Source organism: Manis javanica, chromosome 15, assembly GCF_040802235.1.
Source record: "Manis javanica isolate MJ-LG chromosome 15, MJ_LKY, whole genome shotgun sequence".
Taxonomy (NCBI): Eukaryota; Metazoa; Chordata; class Mammalia; order Pholidota; family Manidae; genus Manis; species Manis javanica.
The window spans coordinates 56,047,437-56,065,545 of record NC_133170.1 but is presented as its reverse complement, the minus strand read 5'-3'; the positions used below and the strand labels follow the sequence as shown (position 1 = coordinate 56,065,545).

At 34.4% G+C, this 18,109-nt stretch overlaps 1 protein-coding gene across 44 annotated transcripts in view; it reads left to right on the top strand.

Moving 5' to 3' along the window:
* The window catches only part of CLASP2 (cytoplasmic linker associated protein 2), a 205,343-nt gene that overhangs the window by 56,522 nt on the left and 130,712 nt on the right, over nt 1-18,109 (top strand). For 32 of the 44 annotated variants that reach the window (XR_012125822.1, XM_073223506.1, XM_073223522.1 and 29 more), the window contains one exon: nt 11,969-12,115. Coding sequence is in view for 43 of the 44 variants with exons in the window: in XM_073223506.1 (XP_073079607.1) it covers nt 11,969-12,115 (147 nt within the window). In the remaining variant the exon portion in view is untranslated. Of the gene's footprint in view, nt 1-8,465; nt 8,557-11,360; nt 11,580-11,968; nt 12,116-18,109 lie in introns of those variants that run through there. The other 12 variants (XM_073223533.1, XM_073223531.1, XM_073223536.1 and 9 more) reach the window with 6 other exon arrangements.

The window sequence follows — 18,109 nt, the reverse complement described above, 5'->3', positions numbered from 1 at the left end:
CATATTTTTGTTTTAGTCCAAGAATTTACATAATTGTTTTATATGTCCTTATAGAAATAAATAACAATATAAATTAAACTACTAATTTCTAATGTAAAAGTCATTAGAAATAACAAATTAAGTTCTCATATACTTAAAGGCATTGACAAGTTAGTTTGTTTATTAAACTTTAATTTATAGGCAACTCTAAATGTTAGGTTTGATTTGGCCCATTTCCAGATTTTATTTCTTTCTTAAACATTATAGGTTTGAATGGCTATCAATGTATATTTACCTAATTTTTCTTTTTTCATGTAATACATAAATATACTCAGACTCATTAGGAATATATTGATTTAAAAAAATTAAAGTAACAATCTCTTAAAAAGCCCAGAGATATAATTATTTGGCCTTCCTATTCATTCTCTCCAAAATGGAAACACTTTATTGGATTTTATTGATAAAGTAATACATATTTATTAAAAATCTAAACAAAAAAGATATATGTATATATATCATGTGTGTGTAGTATACTAAGTATATAGTAATGGATTTTCTTGGGATTTATAATTCTTAACAGTTTCATATATACCCCTCTGTATATTAGTTTCTCTCATATAATGCACATACACCACACTAGTATCATGTGAATATATATGTAACAAATGGATTATACTATTCCTAACCTCTGTTGCTCTTTATTCTTTCATTTTTAATTATAAACTTCATACACAAGTATCTCAAAAAGATTCAAACAGTGCAGATTAGGCAAAAATCCCCTCAGAATCCCTTTCATATATAAGCAGAGACACTTTTATTAGTGTGGAGCTTGTCTTTTTCATACCTTTCACTGTGGCTTACGTGCATATTAACTATCAGCATAAATGGTGTAGTTTTGACTGTGTTTAAGTAAATGATTTGATTCTGAAAGTATTCTTTTCATTTACTGTGTCTACTTGCTGTGGTGTAAGACCATATGTAACTACTTTTTTTGAAGTGTTGCATAGTATTCCATAGTACAGATGTGTCATTACCATTTCTTTCATGGAATTTAGGTTGTTGAATCACATACTTTTTCTAGTGATTCTGAAATAAACAACTTTGTACAAATCATGTGTGTGTGTAACCCCAACCCCCCACCACACGCATTAAAATAGTCTAGAAGAAGAATTTGGAGCAAAGTTTTCATTCATTTCAGGTTGCATTAGCTGTAGGTAATTCCTCCAAAAGAAGCTTTATCACTTGCGACCAGCAGTGCCTGCCATCTACATTCTTTTCAGGTCTCTTCATTATTAATCTTTAAAAATTTTGTCTGTCGGATGGGTGAAACCCTTTTGAAAACATCTCTGCTTTCTAATAAGGTTGATCATCTTCGTATGTTTGGTTATTTGTATTTCCTTTTCTGTGGCTTGTCTTCTGGCATCCTAAGCCAACTTGTTGGTTAATTCAACTTTGTGCCTTTTTATAGTTGCTCTTTATGTATTCTGGTTATTAATCTGTTATCTGTTAAATATGTTACATAAGCTTAGCGTCAAGGCCACATGAAAGATTTCATTTCTAGGCAAGCTCAGATTTGTGAAGCACTGTAATGAGTATCACTTGAAGACTTGCTGGGGGTGCTTTTCAGGTTCCTTTGGTTAGTCATCTTTATCCTTATCCCGGAGACAAAGTCAAACTGTCAGATGATTATGAAGTTGCTTTGGACACTCAAACCAGACTGAGTTAAAAACCTGTAGGATTATTATGTGGCGCTGAGCCCTGTAATCTGCCTCAAAAGCTCACAGAAGGAATTTGGCCTTTTGCTGTTATGCTGCAGAGTGACTGGGAAGAAATAAGGTTTTGTTGCAAGTAGACTGTTTCTAAACCTTAAGCATTTCACCACAGTCTATTCTTCCAAACATGAATCTTTTAAAAATATAAATATAAATGATGATATAAACTTGGCCTTATAGAGGTAAGTCTCTAGGACCGCTCCAAACTGATATTGGTTTTGAGGATAGGGAACAGTAGCAAGAAATTAGTGCTGAATAGATCTCTCCTCTTCCATAGCCTTGTATTCTATGTGATGTACTAGGATTGGGTAATTTATATCACTGAAAGAAAGCAGCTCTTTAACTTCCTGGCAAAATGGCCAAACTTTTCTTCTGGGAGCAATGATAAGGGGGTAAAAAACGAGTACAAGAAAAAGTAAAGTACAAGGGACAAATATATTGCATTTGGCAGCAATATAGGCAGTATATGTAGTGGGTGCTCAGATGGAAAAATCTTAGCCTTCTTGAAACAGACCAGTTTACCCATCTGGGTACAAGATGCTGGACACCAATAGCAACATATTAACAAACTGGGTGTTGCTAATGAGGCTGAATCTCCAAGAAAAGGTTTGTATCTTTTCTTTGTACATGTTGACGGTTGTTTCAACCAACCTGTAGATGTCATGAATATTTAATTGCCTGAAATGACTAGGTTTTACAAAGGTTCTAAATTTTATTATTATACTCACTTAATTTAATATTGTTATCATGAAATATGTTATTTAGTTTTAATTCCAAATAATGGTTTAAATTGCATTCGTCCTTTTACTTCATTGAACTATTTTGAAGGTCTTGACTTTTCAAAGGGCCCCTTTAAAGAAATGGTAAATGTTTTTAAATATGTTTTTAACTAGTGGTTTAATACCTACCTAGAAATTTTAAAGAGACTTTATCAGATTTCTTGGTGTCTTTTAAACTCTGGAATGGACTTGTATTTTTTATAAATAAAATAGTTAACTATTTAAAATTAACTGTGTTGCTGAGAACACAGCATCTTTATGTAAATAATAAAATTTGGCCATTTTATTTTGGAGCACCTAGATTTTTGAGTTCTAATCATTTCACTGAAATTTTTCTCTTATGATATTCTATCTCTGGGAAACCTTCCTCCATCATTATTTTGGTACATTACTCCTCTTTATTAGCTTTAGCCTTTCCTTATGGAATTGTTACTCATCATATGTTGAACCTCCTGGGTTGATATGCTGTGTCTTTTGGTTTTGTCTCACTTAACTTTGATGTTTTGCTCTTTTACTCCGTATTCTGGGAGATTTCCTTGACTTTTCCACCCAGTCTATTAAATTTTGATTTTGACAAACAAAAGTTCAAGTGGTTTCAAAAAATTTTCTTCTTCCTTTCCTGGTGGTTCCATTTTTACAGAATCTTCTGCGTGTGTATATATACATGCATATGTGTAAGCACACAAGCACACACTTGTATGTAAATATTGAGCTCCCTAAGTTGGAGGTGGGAAGAGATTAATGGTTAAGTCATTCCATAGACTTTTAGTTGTTGCTTGCTAATCATTCATGTACTTGCTGGCTTGCAGATTGACACTTCTCTGTCATTCTACAAGGCAGATCTGTTCTCTCTGCTCTTTCAGTCTGCTTCTGAAAAAGATTCTGAGTTGCAGCTTTAATGTGGTACTAATTCTTCAAAAGCTTTCTATGCTTTTTATTGGCATCTATAAGAATTTGTTGCCATCTTTTAGGCGCTGGTTTCACATGGTCTTTGCCCCGTCTCATTTTCATTGCTCTTAAGTTGCTTATGGTTGTATTGGGGATCCATTGAAGTATTTTAATGATCGGAGTGATTCAAATTATAACTTTTTTAAGGAAAATTTCAGACATACTCAGAATATTGTGACAAACCTCCATTCCTATCCATTATATAGCTTCAAGAAATTATCAATACGTAGCCAATCTTTATTCATCTGTATACCTATCTTCTAGTGGTTGCACTATCGCTCTGGGCTGGCTGTGTGTGTGTGTGTGTGTGTGCACATGTGCACATGCACTCAGAGACATAAAGTAAGCCATCTTTTAAAAAGACAATTGTGGTACTAATTGGGTTAGGATTCAGAAAGGCTCACCATTGTAATTGGTTTCTCCCTCTCTTAAGGCTCTACTCTATAGCAGTTAATCTCTCTCCCTTCTTGCCATTTATTTGTTGAAGGAAAAAAAAACTTGCCAAGTAAAGTCTTCCCATGTACTAGATTTTGCTGATTGAGTTGCCATGATAGTTATATGTTTTTGTTTTTTTAATGTTTTTATATCCCTCATATTTCCTGAAAATAGAAAATTCTGCTAAAGGCTTGAGCAGAATCAGGTCTGATTTTTTATTTGTTTGGGGGAGTTTTTTGGTATAAGTTTTTGTAGGTAGTATTGTGTATTTTTGTTAAAAGGCATGCAGTGCTTCATTGTCTTTCTTCATGATACTGATATTGAACAGTGGGTTTAGGTGTTATCAGCCTTTCACATAACAGTTTCAGCAGCCATTGGTCCAGATTACTTTTTTTAGAGGACTACATTGTCTATTTCCTTGTTTGGAAGGTCAGGAATGGAAACAAGGAGACCAATTAAGTTGTTGTAGATGACAGAGATGATACTGTTCTGGTTTCAGATTAGGAGTGGCAGTAGAGGTAAAGAGAAATAGGGGGACTTGAGACAGAACTTGTAGTGACTGGCAGCAAGAATAATGCTTGGTAGATGATCGATGCAGAGCAGAGATGAACTTGGAATGGGGATCCTACATTGTGTGCTTGAGCAGCTGAGTAGATGGTGATGTCATTCACTGGGATGGAGGAAGACTTAGAACAGGTTTGGAGGTAATGTTAGGTTTTCCAGTGTCATGTTAGTGATGCCTTTGAGCTGCTATCCATGGGGGGGAGGGTGTTTAGGAGGGCAGTTAAACATACACATCTGGAATTCAGAGATTGTCTAGGCTCAAGACGAACATTTGAGAGTTGTCACAATATCGAAAATATGTGGAACTGTTGAGAATAGATGAGGGCATTTAGAAAGTGTGGAGTCAAGAGAGGAGGAGGATATTCAACATGTAGTGGTTGGTAAAGGAGGTAAGAGACTGAACTAGAGGGACCTGTGAGGTCAGAGGAAAGACAAGGAGAGTATCCTATTGTAAAAGAATGGGAGGGTAGACAACTAACTTTATTTTTTAGTCACCTATGGTACAGTACCTTATAGGGATTATTGTTTTCTAATCTCAGTCGCTAACATAGCTGTTAAATAAGACCGAGGTCATTGCTAGATATGCAAGAGTATAAAACAGTTCAGAAATCCAAAGGCCTGCTGCTCATTGTTTTAATTAGAATAAGGAAGTATATAGTTTCAAGTGAAAGAGGAACTTTGGTATAAGAAACTACTTAATGTGAAACAGTATATTTTGTGCATAAAAATCTATAGTGTTGTGAGTTCTTACTGAACTGGTTCACTGAAGAAAAGCCACACATATAAAAAATTTTTTTAATGTAACATATATAAAGTTTTGGCTTGCTTTTTTGTTCGCCATGTAAGATGGAGCAGTTTTTCATCTTTTATATTAATTCAGAAGCAGAAATTTCAGGTTTTAGAATACATGTACCCATAAAAGTGAAGTGGAAAGTTTGAGTAGCCATTTGAATATATGGCTTTACTTCGAAGGGGAAAAGAGAAAAGGGAAGGGATTTGACCATGTTAACATAAATTTACTTTTCTTATCTGAAACTTTGGGGACGAGTTGTGTTTTGGAATTCAGGGTATGCCAGATTTTAGAAAAGTAATATGGTCATGCACCATATATAACAAGTCCAGCTGGGTCTGGGATTGCACTTAGTAATCAAGCACATTAATATTTTTGCAGTTAAAGGTATGCAAATTCACAGTGAATGAAATTAAGATAATATATAGCCTCATGTCCGTTCCCACTATGTTTTGCCATAAGACTGACTTCAAATCAGTTCAAATTTTGCCACTAAGTAAATTATAAAAGAAAAAAACTAAAGCTGGACTTTTAGAGCCTTTTGGCTCACAGGCATACAGTTGAGGGATTGTAGACCTGTGAGATCTTGATGCTTGCTGAGAACAGTTTCCAACTGCATGTAAAGGCAACAAAAGTAAAGCTTTATCCCTATTTGGGCTTCTTTTATTCCTCCCCGCCTTTTTTTTTTTTTTACCTGTCCCTGCCCCTTCCCTTCTCTTATTCTCTTTCTCAGCCTTTGCCCTCCTTCATTTCTTCCACCTCTATTTCCATCTCCTCCTCCTCCTCCCTTTCTCCATTTCCTTTCAGCCATCTCTCCCTGCTTCTCCTCCTGTGTCCATTTCCTCCCTTCTGTCACCGTCTCTTCTTCCTTTCCCTTCTCCCCCTCCTTTTCCTCCTCCTCTCATTCTTATCAACTTCTGTCCTCCATTTTCTCTCCTTTACCATCTCCATCATACATGTAACCACTGCAGCCTGATCACTTTATTAGTTTCTATAGTTTTTAATATGTTCATCTTGTTCAGTTTCTGCACCATAGTATTGTCTTTTTGAAATATTGAAGTGAGAACAGAGGCTTCAACATAATCATGATTTATAGATTGCTTTCTATATTTGATCCTTTTTTGTTTGTTTGTTCAGTAAATATTAAAGCACCTACTATATATATATGTGTGTGTGTATATATATATATATATATCTTAGGTGATTTTTTACCAATTTACCTTCATTTACTAATGACCTCTTGATCTGTATCTAATCTTATGCCTGCCAACTGCATTTAAATTTCAGTTACTGTATTTTTATTTCTAGATGATCTCTGGTTGTTTTTTAAAAAATTGTGTCACTTTTATAATTTTTTGATCCTTGAAGTTATTTTTAAGTTTGCCTAGTAAAGCTGCCAAGTGTAGGTATTATGTAGTCTGTTCTTGATACTGCTAGGATTTAAAGTGGATCTGTTCTTAATTGCCTATTTCTTTCTATTTATTCTTGCTCATGGTGTCTTGTTTCCTGTCATGTCGAGTGACCTTTGGAAAATTATTTGTGTAGAGTGTGTGAGGCCAGAGATTTCTGTCCAGGAAAATTATGCATTTGCCTTGGCTGTTGGGAGTGTAAGCTTACTGAGTTTAAGGGCTTGAATGTGTCAGCCATCCAAGCAGTTGACCTTAATGAAATACTCCTTTTGATTTACTTCTCTGTTGCTGCTCTCTTTTGAGAAAAGTTTGAAAAGAATAAAAGACTGTGAGAAGATAAGTGCTTACTGATGATTCATTTTACCCCTGAAAGTATAGTTGTCAGTGGGAAGAGTCTCCCCTTAAGGTCGGCATCTTATGTGGGTTTTAAATTTTTTCCCATTGCCCCACAAGGCCTTTAGAATAGAAGTTCAAAAGTACCAGTTTGTCGTTGTATTTCTTACTATTTTATCAGATATTGTTTTTAAGAACTTTTTTTGTATTCTTTCATCAAGTGTTTATAGTTTTTTGCCTTCAGAGTTTTATTTCAAATAACCTAGTAATGGTTTTACTGGAGACTGTAAGTCTTTGTAGGGATCTCTGTAGAGGGACTCTAGGGACGTATGAAATGTGCCATTCTGAGTATTGTTCCTCATGTTGGAGATTTGACAGTGGGCAAAATAGACAAAAGTTTTCACCCTGTAGATAATACATTTCAGTGGAAGGAAGCAGATAATACATGAAATAAGTAAAATGTATAGATGGTAATTGCTAGGGAGAGAAATAAGAGGGAGGTGGACTAGGTCAGTAGTGTCAGAATTTTGGAAAGTCTATAATTTTAGTATCCAGAGAAGACCTTACTGAGAACATGATAGATGAATAAAGGCATGAAGAAGGCAAGTAAACAGTTTGGCTGTGGAGGGGAAGAACATTCTAGGCAAAGGGAACAAGTGCAGAGGCCCTGATATGAGTTGCAGCAAGGTGATTGGTGGGGCTGGATTGGAGAGAAAGATGGAGACCCAGTAGGAGATGAAATTGGAGAGACCTACATGGTATCTCAGATCTCACAGATCTTAGTGCCCTGGAAGGTGTTTTAATGGAGTCCTAGCAGGATTTTGAGCAGTGATGTGATGTGACTTTGTTCAGCTCATTATGTTGAAAATAAACTCTAGGGGTACAAAGGATGGATGAGATTCAGGAAGAAGAGTTAGCTATGACAATTTTCCTGGGATCGTTCTAGGTATTGGGGTTATAGCATAAACAAGACAAAGTTCCTGCCCACTCCCAGTCCAGTTTCTAGTTTTCTCATAAAAATGCCTATTATTTTAGGAAGTGATAGGTGCTAGGAAGAAATATAACTGATTTGTTCTGATATTTTATAGTTAAGTAAGAAGCTATTTTTTTTTTGGTATCATTAATCAACAGTTACATGAGGAACATTATGTTTACTAGATTCCCCCCTTCACCAAGTCCCCCCCACAACCCCCATTACAGTCACTGTCCATCAGCTTATTAAGATGCTGTAGAATCACTACTTGTCTTCTCTGTGTTGCACAGCCCTCCCCATGCCTCCACCCACATTATACATGCTAATTGTAATGCCCCCTTTCTTTTTCCCCCCCTTATACCTCCCTTCCCACCCATCCTCCCCAGTCCCTTTCCCTTTGGTAACTGCTAGTCCATTCTTGGGTTCTGTGATTCTGCTGTTGTTTTTTTCCTTCAGTTTTTTCTTTGTTCTTATACTCCACAGATGAGTGAAATCATTTGGTACTTGTCTTTCTCCGCCTGGCTTATTTCACTGAGCATAGTTCCCTCTAGCTCCATCCATGTTGTTGCAAATGGTAGGATTTCTTTTCTTCTTATGGCTAAGTAATATTCCATTGTGTATATGTACCACATCTTCAGAAGCTATTTTTAAGCCTAGAATATTTATAACCTGTATAAATTACAAAACATTTATACAGAGAGCTGTGATGATGACTTAGTTTATGCATTCTTTCAGCTTAGGGTCAAAAAGGTACAAGTTTATTGGAAGTATGTAAACATTTATTTCCCTCTGTAGATTTGTCTATTTTTCTTTATAGTTTCCATTTTTTGCTTTATGTATTTGAAGCTGTGTTACTGGGGGTATAAAAATTTAGGGTTCTGATATTTCCCTATTAGATTAACCCCTTTATTATTATTAAAACTCTCTATCTCTAGTAATGCTTCTTCAAGCAGGTTTGTTTAAAATTAATGTAACTACACCAACTTTCTTTTGGTTGGTGTTTACCATGGTCTGGTCTAGCTTTCTAGGTCACTTTTAACATTTATGTGACCCTATATATAAACTTTTATCTCATTTAAGCAACATATTTTTTTAAATTTAGTCTTGGTCTTTCACTCAGAATATTTAGTTCACTTACTGATATATTTGATTTTATTTTTGCCACCTTACCTTTTATTTCTATTTTATGCACTTGTTTTATTGATTTATTTTTGTCTCCTCTCCTGCTTTTCAGTTAATTAAATTTTTATTTTATTTTTCTCTTACTAGTTTGTTAATATGTACCTTTACTTTAATGGTTACTCTAGAGCAGGGATTGGCAAACTATTGCTTGCAGGCCAAATCTAGCTGTCCTTCTATTTTTGTACATAAAATTTTATTGAAACATAGTCACACTCATTCATTTACATAACATATATCACTGGCGTTGCACAGAGAGACTACATGAATGTATGGTTTGAAAAGCCTAAGATATTTACTATATAGCTCTTTGTAGAAAAAATTTGCCAACTTCTGCTGTAGGGCAGTGGTTCTTAAATTTGATCATGCATCACAATCACTAAAAGGGCTCGTTAACACACAGTTTGCTTGGCCCACCAATTTCAGAATTTCTGATTCAATAGATTTGGGCTGGTATCTGAAAATGTGCCTTTCTAACAAATTGCCATTTCTGGTATCTGCTGGTCCAGGAACAAATTTTGAGTTCCACTGCCCCAGCATTACAATACATATGCATCTTTGACATACTACAATCTAAAATAAACTACTGTGTTTACTACTTCCACAATAATGCAGAGAGTTATAACTTTGTTTACCCCTATTTTTAATTTAAATAATTTCAAACTGGCAACAACTCAAATGTGCATCAACAGTAGAATGGATATTAATAAATCATGGTACATTCATATACTAGAAAACTATAGGCAATGAAAATGAATCTTCCAAAGATTATATTGAGTGAAAAGCTAGGTACCAGAGTACAAATTATATGATTCCTTTTATATAAAGTTCAAAAATGGGTAAAAACGACAGTGTTAGAAGGCAAGACCAGTTAGCTTTGATGGAAAATAATGACTTTGGGGTGTCAGTGATGATGCTTACAGGACGCTGGTAATGATCTGTTGGTCTGGAGACTGGTTATATTGGCATGTTCATTTTGTGAAAATGTGTTGAACTGTATAATTATGTTTTGTATACTTTTCTCTGCCTTACTTTGATAAAAAGGTAAAAATTAGTTTTCCAGTAATTTGAGAATGTTAAGAGTTAATTTTTTTTAATTATGGAGAAATGTACTCTTTTCAAGTCATGTGTGTGTGTGTGGAGAAGAGAACACTGTTTCCATGGGAACTTACGGCTTCTCAACTGTTTCAGTACCTATCTTCCTGTAAATTTGTGTGTCTGCTCTCAGCTACGTTGATTTTACATGGTGGTAGCAAAAAAGTTTATTTGGAATTATACTAGTGTTTTTTTAGCAGAACAGTCTATATAAAGCATAAGTTTTAATTGATTCCAACTCGCTTCCTAATAATTTTATGCTAAAAAGGAAAACCTTTTTTTAACTAGAAGGTGCTTGAAAAAATTGTGCTGTTTAAGAAAAGCACTTGCTGAAATGGAATGTGGCTTTATATTAGGTCTATTCAATTCTTAGTTTTTCCAATAAATATAACAGTCATAACACTTGTCTGGAGTATTTTCTTTAAAATATATTTAATAGTTGGACTCAGAGTATCCCAATGTAGGGATGATTTAATTCTAGTTGATTTGAGAATATGTGTAGGAAGGGTTTGTCATGGAGCTGAAGCCTGTGTGAAGCAGCTTCTCGGCCTCGCCCATCTTGTTCGCTGTGATTTGTCTGTGCGGGGTCCTAGAGAAGACCGGTTTCTCAGGCGAGAAAAATGCATGTATCTTGTGATGTGGGGGGAAGAGGAGAGGGAGGGTTTCATTTTATACAAGGAAATGATACTAGTGTGGCCATCATTCATAAATATTCCAAAAGGAGCTTTGTAGAATATCTTAGGGTCATTTATGAGAACAAATCGTTCAGTTTGGTGTCTATGGCCTAAATAAACAGCTAATTGTAAGATCACAGTTAATTAATTGTACACAGTAATGAGCACTGTGATAGTCCATGTTTTACTGATGCAATAGCACCCCAGCAGAACGAATATTGCATAAAACCTCATTTCCTATCTGTAAAATTTTCATGGGAGTTAAATAGGAGAAAACAAATTTAGGTTTATAAACCTTTAGTACTGAATGGCTTTGAAATTTTTGTAAAGAATGATTGCAGCTGCATAGAGAATTTTTTTAATACATGGAGAATTTTTACCTTTTCATCTGGCAGTAGCTGCCATAAGATGATGTCACCTTTTAGCTGATTGGCTGTTACAGTACCTAGGGAAGGGAAGAGAAAGAAAAATGCCGGCACAAACCTCACTGATGGTTCTGTGGTTGTTTCTGTCTATTTTTGAGAGAATCTTTGATTAGTATCGAATCTGCTGTATTTGGCCATGTGAACTATTGGGAGCGTCCTAGGGTGAGGGAAATTAAGAGCTTTCAGAGGAATGAGGCGACTGATTTGCAAACGGATCTGTGATTGTAAGTTGCAGAATCTGGGCATAAGGAATAAGGCAGGGTGTGCTGGAAGATGCACTATGGGAGGAGCTGGCAGAAAATGCTTATATGAATAGCAAAAAAATGAAAAAGGCTTTTTAACTTATCTTTAGAGTTAATATATTTGGTTTTACATTTTGACTTAATATGTATATAGTTGGAAATACAATAATGCAATCTAACCTTAAATCACACTGGGTTATTTTATATAGTGTTAGCCAACATATAAATGCTTATTCAAAGGAGCTTTATTTTGTATTATATATCTCACAAAGTAATGAATTTATATACAGCTTTATTTGATTTTTGAGTCTTACAGGAAATGGAGCAAAGCATAGTTCTCTTAAAATACATTATTCTAATGCTTTGTGCAGATAAAAGCTTTGATGATGAAGAATCGGTGGATGGAAATAGGCCATCATCAGCTGCTTCAGCCTTCAAGGTTCCTGCACCTAAAACATCCGGAAATCCTGTTAACAGTGCAAGGAAGCCTGGTTCAGCAGGTGGCCCTAAGGTTGGAGGTAATGTAAATCCAGTAAAAATCTGATGTGCATGCTTCATGCCCTTGATATAGCCACACATTCTTAGAACTTCAGAGCAATATGTTTATTCATGACTGCAGCACGATTGCAGATCTGGAGAGAATGTTGCAACAGAGAGAAGAATGTGCTTTTTGAAAATGTTTATAATTGTATATTGCTGTTTCCTGTCATAACATATATGAATTATTATTGTCTTGAGAGTAATCATTTTTCAGATGCCATTTTTAAAGGGAGATCTTTAAGGGAATTTTTTGGGGGGGGTTGGGTTTTTGTTTTTTGGTTTTGAGGGAAGAGCAGGTTTTTCACAATTTGCCTATTAATTTTCAGGTGCTGTCGCTGTTAAAGAAATACTGATTTATGTGACATTTCTATACATTCATCTAAATAGTCTTCAGTACTCCAACACAGAAAAAATGATTGAAGATAACTGAGTATCGAATCATTTGTCACAATAGGAAATGGGTGGTGGTCTGGAAAAATTGCCTCAAAGATGGTTCCTGGGTTAGATAGTAATAAGTGGGATAAAAACAGGTTTATGCAGTTATATAATATATACATAGTATATACAATTACATATAGTAATTAGAAGGCCAGGAGTACTTCTCAGGTGCTAGTCTCTGCTGGGTCTTTATGATAGAATGAATCCCGTTAAGAATAAGGGAAAATATTTAAGGCTAAAAGGAGAGTAGTTTCATACTCTTTTTCTTTCCTTTTTTCTTTCTTTCTTTTCAATACATTTGTGTTTTTGTTATAATTTGGGAAAACAGATTTTTCCTTCTTTATTATACCTGGTGGGAAAATAATGGTCTTCAGAATTTTTGTTTTTTCCCTTTTTTTTGTATATAGTTATTTCATAAAAAACAAAGGAAAGAAAAATAAACTATATTTTGCATAGGTGTTTTTAAGTTGTGTTCTCTTGATATTTCTATACAACCAAACATTTTCTAAGTCATGGTAATCTCTATAGGAAAACTGTCATAAATGTTTCATTTTAACTGTCTTTAGTGTGTCATATAACTAGCAAAAAAGACGGTATATGTATATATACACTTATATATGTATATATAAGCATATATATTTATATGCATATACATAAATAGATAAGTAAAATGCTGTGAAATAGAAATATCCTACTGATGTCTCTGAATGTTTTGAGTAATTTACACTTTAGTATTTTAATTATTTTCTTTTGGTTTTGTGATTATAGGAGTATATTCTCATCCAAATATTAGTTGTCATATCTTATTACATGATACTTTCTGTCTATCTCTGATAAATAGTATATGAAATTCTATGATTTCTTCCCTTTGTAACAAGTGGCTACCAGGGGAATTTTTTTTTTGATTTTGAGTTAAGAGTTTTTTAATGTTTTTTATCATTGTTTCAAGAAACTCAAATTTGACTTAAAATGGATTAATATTTGAAATGCATGGTGATAATATTTAACATTTTATGAATCTGAGCCAGTGATTAATAATTAACTCTGTTTTTCATGTTTTACTTTCTTTGATGAAAACTGAGATTGTAGTTTACCTATCAAAGGTCACTTAATTCTGATGTTAAATTGATAAAATCAGATATTCTTTTTAAAGAAACAGACTTCTTTAATGCCACCCCCTTCTCTGGTTTGTAGTCCTACCAGATATGAAAATGTTAGGTAGAGTTCATGATTGTAGCCATTCATCACTAATATAGATTATAGCATCCATCTAGGCAGTGACCCTTGTGATAAAAATAAGTAAGAGACCTTCATTCCTTCCTCTCCCTCCTCCTTCTTTTGGCATTTGCGGATTCATTCTGCAGTTTTTTGTGCTTTTGTTTGCCATAGCTCATTTAGGTTCACTGCCGAATTTTCCATCTAAGAATAGAGCTACAAGCCAGAGGATATTGGTATTGCTTCAGAAGTTAATGCCATTCTTGGCTGTCAGTCCTTATTTGGAAATTTAAATTAAGATTTTCTGTTCTTGGCAGGGGCTTACTGATTTTTAAATTTGTTGTAGAAAGTTTTCTTAAGTTGTAGAATCTTTGAGTTAGAAGGAACTATTGGAGTCATGTTCAATTTGTTATTTTGTTATAGCAATCCTTTTGTAATATTCCTGATATGTGATTATTCAGCATCTGATTAAAGTAACATGTGTTCATGGATTAAAATTCAGAACAAAAATCACTTGTAAACCACTACCCATGTAGATATAATCAACTGATAGATTAAGATGTACTTTGTCCCAATTATATTTATAATTACTTTTACAATTATTTTTACACATACAGATATTTTCTTAGGGGGAAGTCATAATTGTTACCATTCACTATGTAGTTACATATACCACTTTTTAAATTTTGTACTAATATTTCACCCTGAGCATTTTCTCATTGTCTTACGTTATTAATTGAAAACTGTGGGTAAATAACACCTAGGCTGCATTCAGTATTTTCTGCTTTTAGAAACTGTGCCATCATCCTTTTATGTGTATCTTTCAGCACATCTTAAACTATTTCCTTGGAAAAAATTTCTTAAGTTTACTGAATCAAAACATGCAGAGATTTCTCATGTTCTTTCAGTTTGGCATAGTGTCCTCCAGAAAGGTTATAAGCCCATTTCAATTCTGGATAAATTAATTATTTTTATATTTCATTAAAATCTGCCTCCTTGTAGTTTTTAGCAGGGAAGATGAATTATTTGTTAACAAGATACTTTCAAGTATTTGAGGATTGCCCTGTCTCTGTAACTATTCTGTCTTCTGGACTGTACTTTCTCTTTCTCATAACTTTATGTGGAGTGATAGTGATTCAGTCCAGACATTTTATTTGCTACTCCTAGGTGTATTAAGAAACAGATAGGTCTGATTAGTTTCTATTTAAAGGAATATGGTAGGTAGGAGTACCTAAAGATACCTGACATATTTCTATAGTATGTTAGGTAATAATTTTTTTTTTTAATTCTTCAGTGTTCTTATGTATATTCTGTCATTTAACCCCCAAAACCCCTGAGTTAGGTACTTTATTTTCCCAGCTTTACTCATGAGCAAACTACAGTTTGGAGAAGTTGAGTAAACTTTTTGTACTGGGCCACACATCTAGTAAATGGTCAAAACACAGAATTCACTTAGCTGCGTTGCTGCCAACACTAATCTCACTGGGTAAATAAGGATTCTTGTATATCTGGTAGCTCTGAGATTATAATCTACAGTAATGATCACTACTTTTTAGTCTGTAAATCAATTATTTTTTAAAATTTTTTATTAAGATATGATTGATATACACTCTTATGAAGGTTTCACATGAAAAAACAATGTGGTCACTACATTTACTCATATTATCAAGTCCCCACCCATACCCCAATGCAGTCACTGTCCATCAGTGCAGCAAGATGCCAGAGATCCACTATGTTCCTTCTCTGTGATACACTGTTCTCCCCGTGATCCCCCACACCATATCTACTAAACATAATACCCCTCAGTCACCTTCTCCCTCCCTCCCCACCCACCCTCCAACACCCCTCCCCTTTGGTAACCACTAGTTCATTCTTAGAGTCTCTGAGTCTGCTGCCATTTTGTTCCTTCAGTTTTGCTTCATTGTTATACTCCACAAATTAGGGGAATCATTTGGCATTGGTCTTTCTCTGCCTGGCTTATTTCACTGAGGATAATGTCCTCCAGCTCCATCCATGTTGTTGCAAATGGTAGGATTTGTTTCCTTCTTATGGCTGAATAGTATTCCATTGTATATATGTACCACATCTTCTTTATTCATTCATCTACAGATGGACACTTAGGTTGCTTCTATATCTTGGCTATTGTAGAAAGTGCTGCAATAAACATAAGGGTGCATATGTCTCTTTGAATCTGAGAAGTTGTATTCTTTGGGTATATTCCAAGGAGTGGGATACCGGGGTCAAATGGTATTTCTATTTTTAGTTTTTTGAGGAACCTCCATATTGCTTTCCACAATGGTTGAACTAGCTTACATTCCCACCAGCAGTGTAGGAGGGTTCCTCTTTGTCCACATCCTCACCAGCATTTGTTGTTCTTAGTCTTTTTGATGCTGGCCATCCTTACTAGTGTGAGGTGATATTTCATTGTGGTTTTAATTTGCATTTCGCTGATGATTAGTGTTGTGGAGCATCTTTTCGTGTGTCTGTTGGCCATCTGAATTTCTTCTTTGGAGAACTGTTTCTTCATATCCTCTGCCCATTTGTTAATCGGGTTATTTGCTTTTTGGGTGTTGAGGCATCTAAGTTCTTTATATATTTTGGATGTTAATCCCTTGTTGGAATTGTCATTTACAAATATATTCTCCCATACTGAAGGATGCCTTTTTGTTTTGTTGATGATGTCCTTTGCCATACAGAAACTTTTTAGTTTGATGTAGTCCCATGAGTTCATTTTTGCTTTTGTTTCCCTTTCTTGAGGAGATGGGTTCAAGAGGAAGTTGCTCATGCTTATATTCAGGAGATGTTTGCCTATGTTCTCTTCTAAGAGTTTCGTGGTTTCATGACTGTAAGTCAATCATTTTAAACCTCAGCTAGTATGATCCCCAGCAAATTAGAATACCGAGAAATGTGTAAACTTAAAATTTTTTCATTGTTAGTAGAGATGCTTGTTGTATTTTCTTGTTGAGATTGCCTTTTTAAACTTTATTTTCTGAGTTATCATATCCCCATTCCTGCACCAATTATTTTGACTGCTTTTCTTTTTAAAAAGTAAAGATTGAATTAGATGATGATGTTATTGTTTATAATTTTTGTGCTGGATTTTGGGGTTAGTGGTTTGGCACTGAAGCTTCTGTGTAATCATTGAAACATACCATGAGGCAGGTCATCAATTCTCAAGATTCTCTTGTTCTCTTTTGCTCACTTAAGTAGAGTATTTTCTCTCTACTATTTCTTCTAATATTAAAGATTACTTTGAAATGGTTTTAACTTTCAATTCTTATAATTAGGTAATTACCATCTTTTCAAATTCAGTAGTACTTTACTCATCTTACAGGATATTTTACATTTGTTTTACTTCACTAATGTCTGACCTGAGGTTTTGTTACCAATGTCCACATATCTATTTTCCACAAATTATGCTAATCATCCTCATTTTTTCCTCTCATGCAAACAAGGTTATTTTTTCTTTTAAATAAATAAAGATAATGAGAAACAGTATATATTTAACAAAACAAATCTCACAGAATTTGTTGTTTAATCTTGGAATCCAAATTTTTAACTGATAAACCTCAATTTTGTGTTTTTGAACTTTATATAAAACCAAATTATTTTCGATGTGTGTGTTTTGTTTTGTTTGTTTTCTTCCTCTGTTCCTTTTATGACAGGGGAGATACGAAATCCAGAAAATTTTAGCCCTGAAGGGTCTTAAAAATGATCTGACCCTGATTCAGATGAAGAGACTGAGCCTCAGAGAGTTAAATGACGTATCCAGGATCAGACAGTTACTAGCAGAGATGAAATGAGAACCCAGTGCTTGGCCCACTGTCCAGGGCCTAACTAACTCTGCATGTGATAAATATTTTCTTATTTTTATGCCAGATAGCAAAACACTATTCAGAGATTGGCCAGTCTCCACTCTACTATCTTAAAGTGCTCTGACTCTCTCGTTACTAACTACTCATCATAAGATGCCTTGCTTCTATCTTAGCTTTAGTTTTAAGGTAATATGATTCAAGTAATTAACAAATAAGTTATTTTAAATGTAAATCAATAAATTACCTAATTGTTTACAGTGTGTAAGAATATACATGTTTTGCTATAGTTATATTCTTTGACCTCCGTACCTCTTGAGCAAAACTTTGTAATAAAGAAATTTTATTGTGCAAGGTTATATTTTGAGGCAGCCAGAATGATTAAGAGGGAAAATAATATAAATGTTAAACTGTTTCTTTTTTTTTATTAAGGTATCATTGATATACAGTCTTATAAAGGTTTCACATGAACAACGTTGTGGTTTCAACATTCACCTGTATTATCAA